Source organism: Pinus tabuliformis, chromosome 1_1 (assembly GCF_031772625.1).
Source record: "Pinus tabuliformis cultivar Carrire ecotype Pingquan chromosome 1_1, CPIR1, whole genome shotgun sequence".
Lineage (NCBI taxonomy): Eukaryota > Viridiplantae > Streptophyta > Pinopsida > Pinales > Pinaceae > Pinus > Pinus tabuliformis.
Genome location: NC_142297.1, coordinates 157,904,287 through 157,921,817, shown reverse-complemented (window position 1 = coordinate 157,921,817; position 17,531 = coordinate 157,904,287). Strand labels below are relative to the sequence as shown.

The following is a 17,531-nucleotide window of genomic DNA, read 5'->3' as shown; positions in this document are numbered from 1 at the left end:
AATTTAGTAGAAAGCATGAACTAATTTCACATATTTAATTTTTAATCTTATTAATTTGTATTTTTATTATTACTAATATTTAATATTTTTACACTTTCTTAAATAATTCATGTAACATTTTATTTTAAAAGTTATATAAGCATAGATGTACCTTTTTATATATATTCCACACTTCCCAAATGGGGAGCGTAAGTGATTTAAGCTCCCCAAATAAACCAATGTTTACACCTTGTCTTATCTAAACTAACTTAGTTTTTGTGCAATTAAGTTACATCAGTTAATATAATGCCATGTGCAGTTAAGTTACATCAGTTAATATAATGCCATGTGCAGTTAAGTTACATCAGTTAACAAGGGAGGCTGCGAGGCAGCAAGTCCCTGCATTGAGTGTGCTAGAATGCTTGCACCCATATGACTATTATTGAACTTAATAAATGATCAGAGTTGTATAGTAATGCACAACAACGACCTGCCGCATGCATAAGGGATTCTCGGAACAAAGAGTATTTGCTGAGCTCCAACATTGATATACATTGCAGTGTTGATATTGCATTGGCATAGCATCGTTTTGATAGTGCAGAGGCTAAGCACCTGAAATTGAATAAACTAAAAAAACATTGCAGTGTTGATATTGCATTGGCATAGCATCGTTTTGATAGTGCAGAGGCTAAGCACCTGAAATTGAATAAACTAAAAAAGTGTAGTTCATACGAAAGCACTATTATTGAACTTAATAAATGACCAGAGTTGTATAGTAATGCACAGCAACGACCTGCCCCATGCATAAGGGATTCTCGGAACAAAGAGTATTTACTGAGCTCCAACATTGATATACATTGCAGCGTTGATATTGCATTGGCATTGCATCGTTTTGATAGTGCAAACAAAGTTGGTTGCAACTTTTTGGTTCTTCTGAATTAAGGTCACTGGCACTGATTCTTTTGAAAGAGCGGCCTGAACATAACATGAAATAAGTATGAGTCATCCAAAACTCTATACAGCTAATAATCACTTATAACGATGTTTCCAAAAAAGAACTACAACAAAATGTGAACTAGATGCTGAGAAAGTGCCACTTCTGCATGCACACATCAATGAAATTAGACCTATAGAATATCAACTATCTAACCTGCATTTAGAGGTGGAAAGAGAGAAGCTGCACCAGAAGCTATTGCAGCATGTTGTACAGGAGTGCCAGGATTTGCCAACCATCCTGCAGGACTACCAGCAGCAAGCAGAGGTTATTCCTCAGCACAACGAAAACAATTCCAATGGAACAGGGATGGCTATTCATTCGAGAATTCGAGTGGTACTATTAGATTTCCAATGGAACAAATATGGCTATTCATTCGAGTATTCGAGTGGCACAATCAGATTATGAGCCGGAGCAGGGTCTCTGTGCTTTTGTACCATAGTGCAGAGTATGTGCTTTTGTACCATAGTGCATAGTTCTCACGGTCCCTTTTATTCATGTAATACATGCTTTATAATGTTATACTATAGAAACTCATGAATTCAACAGAACCGCATGTGCAGATAGCAAAAGAATTCCTCACCTTAGATGTTACCATGTTGAACAAGGACACTCTCCCACCCCAAGCAGACATTATATATGAATCATTCTTTGACAAAGCTAAGCAAGGGACAACCTCTTCTAGGCTTCTGTCACTGGTATCATTTTTCATAAGGGTGCTATTGGGTGGTTGCAAAATGTGTGGTTGAACATTTGCTTTAACCTGTAAAGTAAGTTCGAAAGATTAATTGAACTTAAATCGACAATGGAAGAGGCATTCAACTACTGCAAGTGAAACCGAAGTTGAAGACACACCTTGCCAGATGGATTCAAAGCATTACATTGCCACATCCATAGCTTATGTGCAGCATTGCTATTCAAATGCGTTATGCAATTGGGCTAAATTACATACACACGTGCAGGGGAATGTGTGAAAGGGTTGGTTGCATGGATTTGTTTGTGCAAATTGAGTCTGATAGGAGAAGAATCTCAACCTGCAAGGGAAGTATGATCCTTACGGCACATGCAAAGTCATTGATAAGAAACTCTTCAGCGGGAAGAGAAAACAGTCGCTGGAAAGATGAATTCTTCTGTGGTGAGCACAGGATAATCTACATAACACCACTCTCTATTAAAGTCTTGCATATATTTTCTAGTAAAAGTGTTGCAAACAGTCAATAACCAATTCTTGCCTATAATTCCTAATAAATTTGCAGTCACGTCCCCACTTGAAATTTTCCATTAGGTAACCATAAAGAAACATTATTCTACTATTTTTCACTTGCATAACGGTCTGTTAGTTTGTTGGCTATGCTTTATCATTCTTGAAATTCCATAAGCTTTGCCAGTTACATTTCAAATTCTCATAGGCACTATTTTATCTGTTTGAATACTCTGTTTGCTCTCTAATTTATGCAATATAAAATGATTTCTAGTCTATTTTAAAGCATGAAACCATATTCTTTTAAGGTATTCCCTAATTTTCCAAGTGAATATGTTGTAAATAGCTCTGTTACCAGAAATGGCAGCTATGTCACTTCTGGCCGAAACCTGTCCAAACTGAGAAACTTGTCAGAAAAGCTATTTCTGGCAACCATTTCATGTTTCTTGATGGAAATGTTTTACACAAGACACAGGTGCTTCTTGAGCAACACTGATCATTTCTCAAGCAGTGCTGGTCGTTTCTCAAGCAAAACAGGCCTTTTCTAGAGTAACAGCCAACATGGCAACCTGAACAGAGGTTAAATATTTTTTTCCTCAAGTTTGAGTCATCTTGATATCCTTCGTAATTTGTTTCAATTCTGCCCCCACATTTCAAGCAGTTGGCCATATCCTTTAAGAAAGCTTAAATATGTGTAGCAGGGGTAGAAAGAGATTTGAACAAATTTGTCAATCTAAAGCCTTGTTTTTTTTTTCTAGACTGTAAGATATGGTGTCTCTCAAACAGTAATAGTACTTTTGTATGCAGTAGAAAGAGAGTTTTTGATAAAAAAGAAAGTCCATGTGAGTTTACCAGCCTTGGAAAAACAGACCTAGATCAATTTTGGGAAGGCCTTAGAGTTGGTTTTGTTTGGTTGATAAATGTGAATAGGTGTGTTTTACTTTGGAGGAATCAATATGTTTTCAATGGGGTACAAACCTATTAAGAAAAGGGGTTTATTGGATTCAAAAGATGGAAATCCAGGACACAACATTATTCACTGCTTCCCATAAGTTCCATCGAAATAATCACAGCAATTGGCAATTTAGCATAAGCACAAAAGCTTTGAAATCTGTGGAAAGTAATCTTAGGAAAGGAGACTACACCAGTAATCATCAATTCAGCTTCACTAAAAGCCCAATTGGGTGATGGAGGATGATTACTGAGGAAAGGTGAAGGATCAACCTGAAGATAGATCAAATAGACTAGTGCTTCAACAGACAACAGAGTTTCTTACAGAAGCAGGGTGCAGTATGACACTAGTCAGTGGTGATCTTGCAGAGTGATTGGGAGCATTGAGAGAACATGAAAATCAGTAGTTTCAAACTACTATATATAAGAAGAGAACTTGCCTTTCCTGTTGGCAGTGTATCTGTTAATCTAATAGACTTACAATGGACTGGTTCCATTACCTCAGTGAACTTCCAGTTTGTGCTCTCGTTCTCACCTGTACTGTCACCTTGAAGCCTCTGTTTGACATCGACCATCGAAGAGCTAGAAACACCATTCTACAGTTGCATGTTGATCATTACAGTTAATATTTAATTAAAACAAATATTACTGAAAGTTTATCTATTACTTTTTCTACTAACTAGTGTAAAGATATTCACAAGAACCAAATATAGTGAGCTTTGTAACAAAATCACTTACCAACAATAATGCTGATGGAATCTTTTCTAAATTTGCTGCTGCACCAAGAACAGGGCCAGTTGTATTTGCTGCACCAATGATCTTTGAAAACAAAGGCTGCATTTCAGATATGCCAAATTAGGTTTTTGCCATTATTTAATGATGTTTCCAAAAAATAACTACAACAAAATGTTTTAGCTGTTCGCTTTCATTGTATTGAGAAAAACCAGATGTATTTTACAATCGAGAAATGTAGCATAATCTATTTTACAATTTGCGCAACAAAATCTAGTCTACGTCTTACACAAAATGTGATGTGATTAATGGTATGCATACCGGTAATAATGTAATGGTGGACATGTAGGCGTAGGAATTCCATTACCCAACCCCTTCTGGGCGGTGTATTTTCCGATGGGAAACGCTGCTACAGGCTTCCTGGTCATCTTTGCGCTGATAGCAGGAGTAGTGGGAGCGGCTTCTTGTATTTCAGGGATGCATCATATGAGGTTATGGTCAGAGCAGAGTTTGGCATGCTAAGTTGTATCAATGAGATCAGATTTGAAGATTGCTTTCACCAGACCTTAGAGAATTGAATATACATAGTTCATTGCAGAGAACTATCCACACATCAATGAAATTAGCTAATACAAACAATACACCCCATTAGAATTATTTGTTATCCAAGCAAAGTATAAATCAATTCAAGATAATTCAATCCAGTTACTGCCAGTAAAACATTTTTACAAGAGAGCCTAATAAATACAAGAACAAGAACATTAGTTGTAAGCCTTAAATGTGCATCTGAAAGTCACTCTATACATCAACTGGGTTTATGAAGCCATCAAGGAGATGAGGCACTCCTTTATGTACTTCAGATTAGAGAGGAATTACACCATGAAAATTGAAAAAGTCAAACCCATTTAGAATTAATGCAGAACTTTGAAATTTCAATCAAAGCTTCAGATCGATGAAAGCTCTGTCTTCTTGTATAACACACAATCAAAGCCAGCATCACAAAAATAACAGTCGAGTCCGACAGCAGAGGAGATTAATGTATTACAATCACATTTACTTACTAGTATCATTCAAACAACAAGATGGCCTTGAAATTGCCTTGCCTGGTCTAGTAGGGAGAAGCATTTTTTGTTTAATCTCCTATCAGGGTTAGGACACTGGCTTTATTTAACTGTACTTCTCCCTGTTGACTTCAGTCATAGCTTTTATATTATAATCAAATTTTCCATTTTTTTGTAAAATTTAAATAAAATAAAATATAACACCTAGCACTGAGTCAAGAGAGGATCAGATATACTATAGGAAACAAAAATACATATTAGCTCATATTTGACAAAGAATATCAAATGAGCAACCAAATGATCCTCTAGATGTATGTCTCCATAGTCAAGCAAAACGCTACAAACACCACTACTACTAAAGATTTAGTTTCACATTGAAAAAACAGCCAGCACAGTTAGCATTGTATTGAATTCAAAATCCATTATCAGATTGGAAAATATCATTTCTGCTCCAAGTATTCCTTATCAGATTGGACAGTAGCATTTATGCTTCAAGGGGCCTTTGTTTTAATTCCAGTCTTCAGAAATCCTAAAGATATTTTGCGCCAGTTGTTGATAATAATATAATACTTTCTATATTTTCCACCAGAAGCAAATTCTATTGGATGATCTTGACCAGTTATCATAGCTTCCTGTGTACGAGTGATCCCTTGTTCAAACAGACAACAGGCAAGTTACTTGAATGGGTGATCCCTTTTGGGCTATATGAGATTCCATGCAACAACACAATTTCTTCATAATGATACCTACGTTACAAATGTGACACAAGCAAAGGCCACAAACAAACCCATCCAATCCTGGACTACCTATTGTGCAATAAAATTCTCATTTGTCCAGCACAAATTTCCATCCGAAGTACTCCCCAGTTGTTCCCACCATAGGACAATATGCGTTTAGAATATTGATCGGAGTGGTATCAACAATGTAATGGTGCACATTCAGTCTCAATGAAGCCGGAAACATATACACAACACAAAAAGAATAATCGTAGGGAAACTGGATCTCCAAATCAATTAATGATCGATGCCCAGCATGGCTGTACCTTTTAATATAACTAGAACAAACTCATCTAAACCTAGGCCCGAAGTGCACCTAGAGGTTGCATATCTTCCCTACAGGTGCATATCAAACCCCAGTTTAGATAAGTCTGTGTTGTTATTCATATTCAATGCACCCAAGGCATTGTCTATATTCTCTGCAACGTTAGACATGCTTGCACACACACATGCCTGAAGAGATGATGGATCGGCCCCATCCAGGCTTTAGAATGCACTTGCAATCATTAATGGATCACAATAAAATATCATTGCATGAACATACCCATCAATAAGAAACAGATCCAAACTCATCCAGAAGAACCGATCAAACCCCGTCACAACATAACATAACGTCACTTACCATTAAAAATAAAATGAAAACCCTAAGTCTATCGACAAAACTCAAAAATCAATAGAATCATCTCAGAACAAATACATACGGAAGCAATCTTCAACAAGGTAATTGAAGGTATGATTATCGCAATTGTATGTGAACTTGTTGTTGCTGGTGGGAAGCTTTTGCAGGCGCTGAGCAGCAATACTTGTAAAATTGCCTTTGAATTCTGTGTACTCCGCAAGCACCACGGTGCCCCTCGCGACAAAACTGTATATCAGAGATTGCTGCCCCATAATACCTTCGTTTTTAAAGTCCCTTCGCTGATATTAACCGTAGATAACACTATAAAAACCCAACCCTCGAAAAAATTAAGAGAACTTCAGGGATTTTGTGGAGAACACTGATGAAAACACACCCAATTTAGTAAAGGAGGAAGAGGCCTTTTAGAAGGGAAGAAATCGGGTGTAAACCTGTTATGAGAAAGGAGGCGTGGGTATGTGAATTTGACGCATTCCGTGGCCCTAGAAATGCGTTTAAGAATCCTACAGAATGAGGAAACTTCCCTACTTATACCCGAAACAATAGATTGCCTAAACAAGGTCTGCCGCATATAGATATATATTGGAGAGATATGAAGACCTGCTTGCCCACAGATGCTTGTTGACACTCTTACAAAATTGTTTCACCTTAAATGTCATCAAGTTGAATAGGGACACCTTTCCACTATAAGTGGACATAACATAAGAATCATTCTTTGACAACGCTATGCATGAGACTGCTTCTTCTGGATTTGTGTCACTCATATCATTTGTCATAAGGATTCCACTCGCTGGGGGTGCAGTATTTGCTGTGGCCTGGCAAATGAATTGCCATCATTCAAATGCTTGCAAATGCTTAGTAAATGCACAATTCTAAAACTGAAAACAAACAGTATGTTAAGACACTTTTAGAGTTGTACCTTGCCAGATGGAGTGGATCATTACGCATCCATTTCCAAAGCTTGTGAACAGCATTTGGAAAAAAGAGCTAAGACAACAACCCCTGAATTAGTATATATTAATTTGGCTACCTATAAAACACATGGAACATTATATCTAGTTCAAGCACTGACAGTCCCCATGTCGGTTTTCATATGGATAAACTGCACATTGATAAAGTTTAGATGATCAGGGAAAAGCCTCAACATGATCATGTTGATCGATTACACGATTAATCTAATTATATACCAAATCCATTTGGTTTCCTCGAAACAGAACCTCTCAGAAAAAATTTGTTGTCTAAAATATTGCATTTTCAGATTGCAGAATATGAATGAACCCACGAGATTTGAAACCATTACCATCGACTGCCGATTGAAAAAAGATCTTAAATTCGTTTGAAAAACTTACACGAGATTTCAAATCCGTGAGCTGGACTTGTGTGAACTGACTTTGGAGCCATGGATCCGAGACCAAGACATCTACAAACCGCGCCATCTTCGATAAATTGGTCAACAATCCACTGCCCCCGAGCCTTCAAAGCTCTATTTGCTCTGCCTCCGAGCCTTCAAAGCTTTAAATGCTTTGGTTTGCTTTGCTCTGCTCTGCACTGGTAGGGAATGAATGGTGGAAACAAAAGCAAATAGGCCCTATTGCTCTGTACAAGAAATCCACAAAAGAAAAAACCAAACAATGAAAACATATGAAAAAGGGGAAAACAAAATTTTATAAACAATTTAATATATAATATAAATGTAAGTTTCAATTAATTATAATAACAACTTCGCTTACATGCATTTTGACAGATGTTGTCTTGCTCCTGACGCTCAGCTTGTACTTCAGCGAATGGCCTCCCATTTCTTGAACTTCGAAAATGAGAAGCGAAGGCGTGTGGAAGGTGACCCTAAACACGTTGATAGAGGCTTGTGTAAAGCCACACCCTTGAAGCCTCAATACAGGCAACGAAGGTGTCGTCTGCTGCACCAGCCACCCCCATGGAGGCTCAGTACGCGCCATGAAGGTGTCATCAGCTGCAGCAATGTCAAAATAAAACTAGATGGGAGCGACATATGTTTCTGAAACCTCCTTTACCGTTGGAAGAAACGTTCTTGGTTTTTGTTTTTGTATGCTTTCATAATGCAGGTCAGTAGACGTGGGAATGAATTCATAGTGAACCCAGAAGGCATTCGTTTATGGAAATGAATTCATAGTGAACCCCGAGAAGGCATTTGTTTATGGATATTGGAAGGGAATGAAGGTTTATGTATATGGCAAAGCATTAGTTTTTGGATTTGCTACATGACATTATAGTTTGGCCTTCTTGTTTGGATTTTTGAGGGTATTGAAAGAGTTCAGGGAGCCTCAGAAACTGATGAAAATGCCGAGAACAAGAAACAAAAGGTCGACCATGGCCCTTCTGACACTAATCATGAACATTCAGCATATTAAAAAATGAATGCAGTCGAATTTAGCGAGAATGGTCAAAATAGTAGGGTTTATCTAGAACCCTCTGAGTTTCTTTCAGTCATCAAGAATCTTGCTCTGATGAAGCCGTAACCCAAAGATGGTAAGCCTGTATGTGGGGGCTTTTCAGTTTTTATGATATGAATTCATGCCAGAATTCAATGTAATTCAGTCCCAACATTGAAGGATTTCCCCCCCTACTCTGAACCCTTTAAGCAACTCAATCTCTTCGTGCCATAGCCAGATCTTTTCGAGGCTCCGCCTCTCTTCAGGTCACAAGGTCGAAGCAGCAAGCAGGCCCAGGTTCGTTTCATTTCATCTCCCAGCCCGGGTTTATTCGAGCCATCCTAGCCAAGTTCCGAAGTCGGAAATCTAGCCAGCAGTGGCGGCAGGCGTGGGTTCATTATCTAGCCTACAAGCGATGCTGCTTCAGTCATGCGCCTCAAGTTACTGGCTGCTATGGACTTCAAACATATATATGTGTTATAACTGGTGGGACTGCTTATTTGACTGGATAAAGAGAAACCTGGTAAGCTTCTAGCTCTAGGTCTTATATATAATCTGAATATAGGGGATATGTAAGTGGGTCTATTCGAATAGAGATTGGGTCTCGATCTATGGAACAATAAAGGGAAACATCTGAATATAGGGGATATGTAAGTGGGTCTGTTTGAATAAAGATTGGGTCTCGATCTAGGGAACAATAAAGGGAAACATACTTATGTAGCACTTAGTACGATGAATAACAGGAAAACAGGACTATCCGTAGGTCGATCAAGGCAGAAGAGCATTATTTATACCTGATGGACTTCTGGTCTTTCCCCTGTTGAGCCTTTCCCTGCGCTGTCACTATGAGATACATAATCAGCTTCACTGCCTATTCAGACAGTCTCAGAGCTGCCAAGGATGTCCTGTTGGCTGTTTAACGGTCTAACCTCAAACTTTGCAGCATGGAAGCCTTCAACTGGTTCTGTTCTTCCTTAGATTTTATCAACATTTCATTATCTGCTCTGCAGCTTTGAAGTTCTACTGTCAAGCTCCTCATGGTTTCTGCAATATTGGGAGAGGTCTTTTTATTTGTTTGTCCATTGGACTCAGTTTCTGAATTGATCCCATTCAGGTCCTCACCTATGATGTCTGCTTCATGCTCATAAGGGCTTTGTGCATCTTCCATGATAACACCTGGCTCAGCCCAACAAGACTAAGCCTCTGCCACCTTGACTGAACAGTAGGCACTGTGCACAACAAACGGAGAAGACCTGGCAAATCACCTTGAACCCCTGCACTCAACCTGCCTGCTAATAGCTAGCCTGGACTTGACCTGAATTGGACCGAATTGGAACTGAGGGCAGCAGAAAGAGGAAACCAGGAAGGACGGCAGCACCTGCACCATGCATGACACCTACACCACCTGCATGCACACCTACACCTACCAACCTGCAAATAAACACCTACACCTGCTAACCTGCAAATAAATGATCAAACTAATATGCTCGCAAATAAATGTTCAAACTACAAACTAATGTTAGCATTAATATCAAACTATTTGACAGCCATTAATAATGAACCAAGTAAAACAGAACAAACCTATGCTCCAGCCTCTTACCGAGACCAAATAAGACTTCAGGAAGAGGCCAAATAAGATGAGAAACAAGGATGCATTTAGAAACTTTGGTTACTCCGGCAATGGCAAACAAAGTTGCATTTAAAAACTTTGGTTATCGCTGCAATAATCAGCTCAAATTAATAACATAGCACCTTAAACTAATGCTATAGCACTGCATTTCGATTACTATAGTCCCTGGCCATTTCGATTACTATAGTCCTTGGCCATTGCCTGGCCATTTCGATTACTATAATCCCTGGCCATTGCCAAATAACCAAATGGCAGGGACGTTGCATTTAAAAACATTGGTTATCCCCGCAATAATTAACTCAAATTAATAACATAACACCTTAAACTAATGCTATAGCACTGCATTTCGATTACTATAGTACTAATGCTATAGCACTGCATTTCGATTACTATAGTCCTGACCATTGCCAGATGGCAGGACTAATAAAATCATTCCATGTATGAAGCGTAGATCGAGGACATTCATCATTCATTTCCTATATATATCATGTGAACTTGTCCGAACTAACTTGGCTTTTGGGCAATTGAGTTACATTAGTGAACAAAACACACAAATCGCACCACATATCGAAGGGAAGTGTATGATCGAGGACTTTCATCATATCTATTGCTATAATCGGCTGGATCAAATATGATCACATAGGAGCTTTTGTCCAGGAAATTATAATATTATCTTTTAAGCTAAGACCTTTACAAAATCACAAATTTGAATCGAACAATGTAGAAAAATTAAAAAATAGCGCTAGTGAAAGTATGAGCAATGAAGTGGGCATGGAATAAGAATAATTCAAATAAAATTTTAATAATTCATTTTAGGTTCATTTAAGTCCTTATAAAAAAAATTGATAAAACCATTTTGCTTGGAAAAATGTTCGAATACCTTTTTTAACTACATTTGACGTTGAATTGCAATTCAAATTTAATTGAAATATATTTGTATGATTCTCAAAGTTGTATTATTTACCAAATCTACCAAATCTAGCTGATTTGTATAAAATCTATTTTGAGTTTATAGTGTTGATAAAATGTGATGTGCTTTTTGAAATAGTTCTATTGTTTTGGAAATATTAATTCATTTCAGGTTCATTTAAGTTATTATAAAAAATTGAAAAAACCATTTTGCTTGGAAAAATGTTTTAATATTTTTTTTAACTACATTTAACATTGAATTGCAATTCAAATTTAATTGAAATATATTTGTATAATTCTCAAAGCTGTATTATTTACCAAATCTAAATGATTTGCATAAAATCTATTTTGAATTTATAGTGTTGATGAAATGTGGTGTGCTTTTTAAAATAGTTCTATTGTTTTGGAAATATTCTCACATAAGTATTGGAAATATTCTCGAATGTTCTTTTTATACATATGTGTATAATTTTTTCATATTATTATATTTAAAATTTAAATATAAATTTTGAAATTTATAAAATATAATAATTATTATTATATTTGAAAAAAATTATTTTTATTTTTATTTAAAATTTGTTTTAAATTTTTATAATATATTTATTTAAAAATATTATACAAATATATGAAATATGATTTACAAAATATAATTTTAAAGTTTAACCTACGATATTAGTTTAATAAATTATTTAAATATTTGATTTACATATTTAATTTAATCAAAAATAATTTATTTTAAATTATATATATATATAACGATGATGATGATGGTGGCTAACGTCTACTGAGACCAAAATTTGGTGTATCGGACCTAAAAAATGAATTATTTAGCTTGATTTAAGGTTGGGTTTTCTTTTTCTTTTTTTTTTCTTTTTTTTCTTCGGCAACTCGTGTAACCGCCCTTCTCACAACTTCGGATTAGTCCAGGGGATTTGAACTCGTGACCTTCAATACGGAGCCCATCGTGCAAACAAACTTCACCGCCATGTGATTACCAACTCGCCTACCCCATGGGGCTAGTTTGATTTAAGGTTTTATTCCTATGCTCAAAAAGCTTAAAGAGAAGCCTCCGGAGCTCACTATAATTTTGACATCAAAGAAGGCTAGGAAGGTCAGTGTTGCAACAAAAATTATGAAACTCAGATATAATGTGGTTGTACATGGGGCAATCTAAAAAGAAGTGATTTTCATCCTTAATGTTCACATTATATATAATTCTATAATTCTATGAAATTAATATAATTAAATTTATTAAAAATATATTATATGTTTAAAGAAGAGTATATTACTTTATTTTATTTTTCTTCAAGTAAAACCACTGATGAGAAATTTAAACATCTAACACAAAAAAATGTCTTAACACTACATTTATTCATTATAAAATTATAAACTTTTAAAAATTAATATAACTAAATTTACTAAAAATATTTCTAATTTGATAAATTTAATTAAAACTTATAAAATTAATATAATTAAATTTATTAAACACAATTTCGATTTCATAATTTTCATTTTCATAATAAATAACATATAAACCAATGAGATATTATGTTTACGAATTTTATACATTAATTTGGATGTATAAAAAGGATTTCCATTTAATTAGCCATATATATTAAAAAAATGTTTGTTTTTCGTTTTTTATTTTTTTTTTAATTTATGAATATTTTATGTTTTAAATATTTTTAGAATTCTGAACTTTGCAAAATGTACTTGGTAAAAACATATACTATAATCCAAATGCTTTGTGAAGATCAAATCAAGTTTTAATGTGCCTTTCACCTTTCAAATTTGTTGGTAACCTTTTAAAATCAAGTTTTATTGTCCTTTTAGAATGTGCTGGGAACCTTGCAGAATCTTGTTAAAAGCATGTTTCGCATTTTGCCTCGTAGACAAAAAGCATGTTTCGCATCTTGCCTCGTAGACACTAACCGTGGCATCGATCATTACTTCAAGAAATATTGATATGCATATTTGTACTTATATTTAATATTTAATTATGTTTATATATGAAAATGGTAGATATTGATTTTAAAGTTTAATTATTTTATAAAAATAAGGGTTATATAGTAGTTAGTATCTCTAATTTAGTTTAAATATAATTTAATTAAAAAATAATAATAAAGACACAAATTTTATCACAAAAATAAAACAACTAATAAAATATTGTAATATTGTTTATATTAACATATATAGTGTTTTATTTTTATTAATATATATAACTATCTATAATTAAATTTATTAAAATATATTTTTATCTAATAATAACTCACTTTAGAGTCACAACATATACATGCATAGGTAGGGGATCAAAGCAAATGATCTAGGGTTTGCGGGCTGCAGAGAATCGATCCCGGGTGACTCGCCATGTCTTCTAAACAGCGAAAAAACAATGCATTCCGTGCGCATCCGCCTTCTCCGACAGCAACAGGTCGGGGGATCAAAGCCACGGGCCTAAACAATGAGATTTAAGCGGAGTTTCTTGAACAGTCGCTTCACATTCCAGACCTGATTTTGCCAGAGCCCTTGTTGCGCACAGATATTCCACATCAGGATCTGTCGGCATTCGATCTCCCTTCTCTGCGTTCCGGCGATCCCAAGAATGGCGCGGCGGTTGGCAGATTGGTGCAATCTGCGGCTGAATTTGGTTGCTCTCAAGTAATAAATCATGGAATCCCGTCGGAAATAATCGCAAGCGCAGAGGAAGAATGTGATCGATTGTTCGAACTTCCTCTAGGGAAGAAACAGATCGTTTGCCGATCTAATGACATCCATTTCGGATTTGAAGATATTGCCGGCAATGCAGTGGAAAAGACGCGGGTACACGAGACGTTCTGGGTCGATCAGAATGAAGTTTTGATGGAAGAAACCCTGCGCCATGTGTGGCCAGAGGGCTACAAAAATCTAGATCGGCTCTGGATTTGGACGGCTCAGATCTGACAAGAATCGAGCCATCCCAGAATGCCAGATCTGGTTTTCAAATCTTTGCAAAGACGCCAAAAGGAAACACAACCGTGATCTGGACTTATGACAGCGACAGGGTTTCAGATTTGAAGAACAACATCGCCGAGCAGATTGGCTACCCGGCTGAGAAACAACACCTAATAAACGAGGGCAGATCACTGCAGGAATGCAAAACCATACAAGATTACAACATCAAGTCAAGCTCTACAATCATTCTCAATATGAGATTATGAGGAGGTGCCGAAAACGCTGGAACTAGCTCGCAAAACAAAGAGTCTTTTAAGGAAGCAGTAAAGGGCAAAGGGAAAGAACCTACAGCGGCCACTGAACCCCCAGGGCAGTACATCGTAGATCAAATTCTGGAGAGCCCATCTATCTCCATCGAAATACCAGAGGTAAATAAGGTATATTCAGATTTACAAAAAAATGTAGTTATTTGTAGATTCAATGGCTTTTGGCCTAGAACTGATGCATTGTATCAATGGATCCACTCGGTTTGGACAAAAGATTGCCAAATCTTCCTATACCCTAAGGGGTTCTTTATAGTATGTTTTAAAACAAAAGAAGAAAAGGAAACAGTTCTCAACCAAGGGCCATGGTTCTGGGGCAGTGCTGGACTTTTTATTACCCCTTGGTTTCCTGATTTTGATGCCAACACCATGGTGGTATCAAGGATGCCAGTATGGGTCAGGCTGCATAACCTTCCTTTACATTTTTGGCATCCAAAGGCTCTAACAGCTATTGGAAATACCTTGGGGAGAATGTTAAAAATAGATGCAGAGAGACATCTAAAAGGAATATTTACTTTTGCCAGAATATGTGTCGAGGTAGATCTCAGCCGAGGACTACCTAAAAGCATAATTCTGAACTTCAATAATACACAGTGGAAACAACTGTTGGACTATGAGAACACAGCTTTCAGATGCCGGGGATGTCAACAAACAGGTCATCTGTACAATGCATGTCCAAGCTCCAACAAGAGCAAGCAACAACAAAGGAAGCCGAAAGGATGGCAGAACATAGATGCTGCATTTAAGAAGGCAGCTACAGCAAAGAAAGAAGAATATAATACAGCAAAGGATAAAGATCAAGACAATAAGGACAAAGAGATTAATGAGGAAAAAGAACAAGAACTCCAGCTGGAAATAAGTAGTAATAAACGAAGTCACAGTCCTGAAGGATCGGATTCAGAAAAGGAACAACCAATGAACACAGTGGAAAACCAGCTTGCCATTATTGACTCCACTCACAACATGGATGGTTGGCGAAAAGTGGAGAAATAGAAGGGCAGGAAGGCTTAGGCCAGCGTGGTTTTCTATTGTTGACTACACTCTGGATAATAGGAGCGGTACTTTCTTTTTCTACTTTAGGCAGGGTTGTATCTTGTGGGCTATATGATCTACTTTCATACAGCGAAATTGAATGCTTAATGTATATACTATGTAACTTTTTATATTAATAAAAAGTTCGTTTTTTTCTTTGGAAAAAAAATAATAACTCACCTTAAATTGAAAATATTGTCAAAAAAATTATAATTCATGAAAATATAAATAACAGAAAAAAAAGAAAAGAATAAATCAGAAAGTTAAATAGAAAAGAAATAAAATTGAAAACAAAAAATTGGTAACTAATAGTAATAGAAGGTTGTATTTTCTAATTTGGTACATTTTTGGAGAGCACCGAGCACTGAGTGGAGAGCACCATCCTGCGACCAATTAGGTATGATTTCTGCCCTCCATATGCCCTATTCCACTGATTCCTGCCTGCAAATGAACCAATATTGTGGCCGACGGTGGATATCTGCATGCGTTGGTGATGGAAACGTGCCCTCGACCTTCCATTGTATATGTAGGTTGATGCTTGGCACTTTTTCCTCCCAATCGTGTCTCTCTTAGGCTCGCCCTCCATCTGTCCTATTCCATTGTCTCCTGCCTGCGAATGAACCAATAGTTATGCCTGGAAGTGGATATATGCATGCGTTTGGCGTATGAAACATGCCCTTGACCTGCCAATCTGAAGGTTGACGCTTGGCATTCTCTCTCCTAGACATGTCTCACTCTAGGCATCGATTATTCCCCTTTTAACCTGTTTCTAGCTACAGTCGATGGTTTGGCTCTTCTATTCAGCCGGCCTTTAGAGAGGGGTCATTAGTCACCTTTGATTTTTGATTTACGTCGCTCTGTTTCTAACCATCTCATTCCATCTCCATTTTTATTTTTGGTGGTAGTTCATATCTCTTTGTTTTTTCCCATCTTTCTTTTCTTTTGCTCCATTTCTCTCCGATTTTTATACCAAAGTAGCTCTCATTTTTCGTCTCCGCCATATGGTGTTTTCCCATGGATGGTTCGCGGTGCTCTCCACTCGGAAAACGCTCGTGGCACAGGTCAGTTTTATTACAGAGTTCCCATGTTATGATTTTCTGAATGCTTAGTTTTAGATTAATGGATGTCGACTCTGTTATACATGATTAAAGACTTTCGGTGTTTTATATAATCGTGTTAATATTGAAAGGACCGAATTCAAATCTGTCTGTATATGTCTGGAACACTAGTTTTCATGTCTTATCCTGATCCACTCCCCGAAGGTTTTTCGTTGCCATTACGCTTTCATGTCTAGGTTTGAATCTTTAGGTCGGTGGGGGGTATCCATAAAAATTTCAAGAAATATTTTGTTATATCAAAGCCATGCACAAACCTACGCTTCAGGATAGGACCTTGGTGGTGTGTTTATGAATTCTACTGCTGCTGTATTGTTTGCCCAGATGTGTCATCCTGATGCTCAATTCCTCTCAGTCGTGATCCTTCCTGTATTTTCCGATGCCGGTTTTTTTGAGTTGAATATTTCCAGTGATAGGTTGGCCATGCCATAATCGTCGTAAATTCTCTCCCCCCTTTTTCGATAAGTACTCACCTCCACTTAACATTTTTACATAAATGATTGATGGCATATTAAATATCATATTGTCAATGGGGAAGTCTCTGGTGTCTCGGCTACCCGGCCATAGGCCGTCATTTCCTTTTTTCCTCCTGCGCCCTTCTTTTTCTAGACGAAGTTGTACTTCTATCTTGACTTATCCAGGGTTTCTTTCCTAATCTTTCCACTTTATAATAAAGCTTTGTGGTACTTGGTAAGTCACGCTATCCTCTTGGGATCTATCTTTCTGACTTATTGAAGTCTGTGTCTGTCCTCCATCATGTACTTTCCTTCTGACACTTCCACGGCATCGGCCATGGTTCGGGCCACCTTGGACGTGGAAAAAGTCCTTGCCGACCATGCTTCTAAACCTGAA

The 17,531-nt window shown here is 36.8% G+C and overlaps 1 protein-coding gene across 3 annotated transcripts; it reads right to left on the bottom strand.

Annotated features, from left to right (window-relative positions):
• Positions 1–244: 244 nt before the first annotated feature.
• LOC149212077 (uncharacterized) lies at positions 245–10,037 on the bottom strand. Of its 3 annotated transcripts, XR_016250745.1 has the most exons (5): positions 8,062–10,037; positions 7,681–7,927; positions 4,179–7,318; positions 1,130–3,959; positions 245–954 (listed from the first exon to the last, which is right to left on the bottom strand). XR_016250745.1 is itself a non-coding variant. In XM_089391695.1 (4 exons), the coding sequence occupies exons 1-2, from the start codon at positions 8,284–8,286 to the stop codon at positions 7,838–7,840; spliced, it is 315 nt and encodes a 104-aa protein (XP_089247821.1). In that variant the 5' UTR covers positions 8,287–10,037; the 3' UTR covers positions 245–954; positions 1,130–3,959; positions 4,179–7,837. The 3 variants fall into 2 exon arrangements, 2 of the variants coding, with proteins under 2 accessions (XP_089247821.1, XP_089247822.1); XM_089391695.1 differs by having other exon boundaries at positions 4,179–7,927.
• Positions 10,038–17,531: the final 7,494 nt, after the last annotated feature.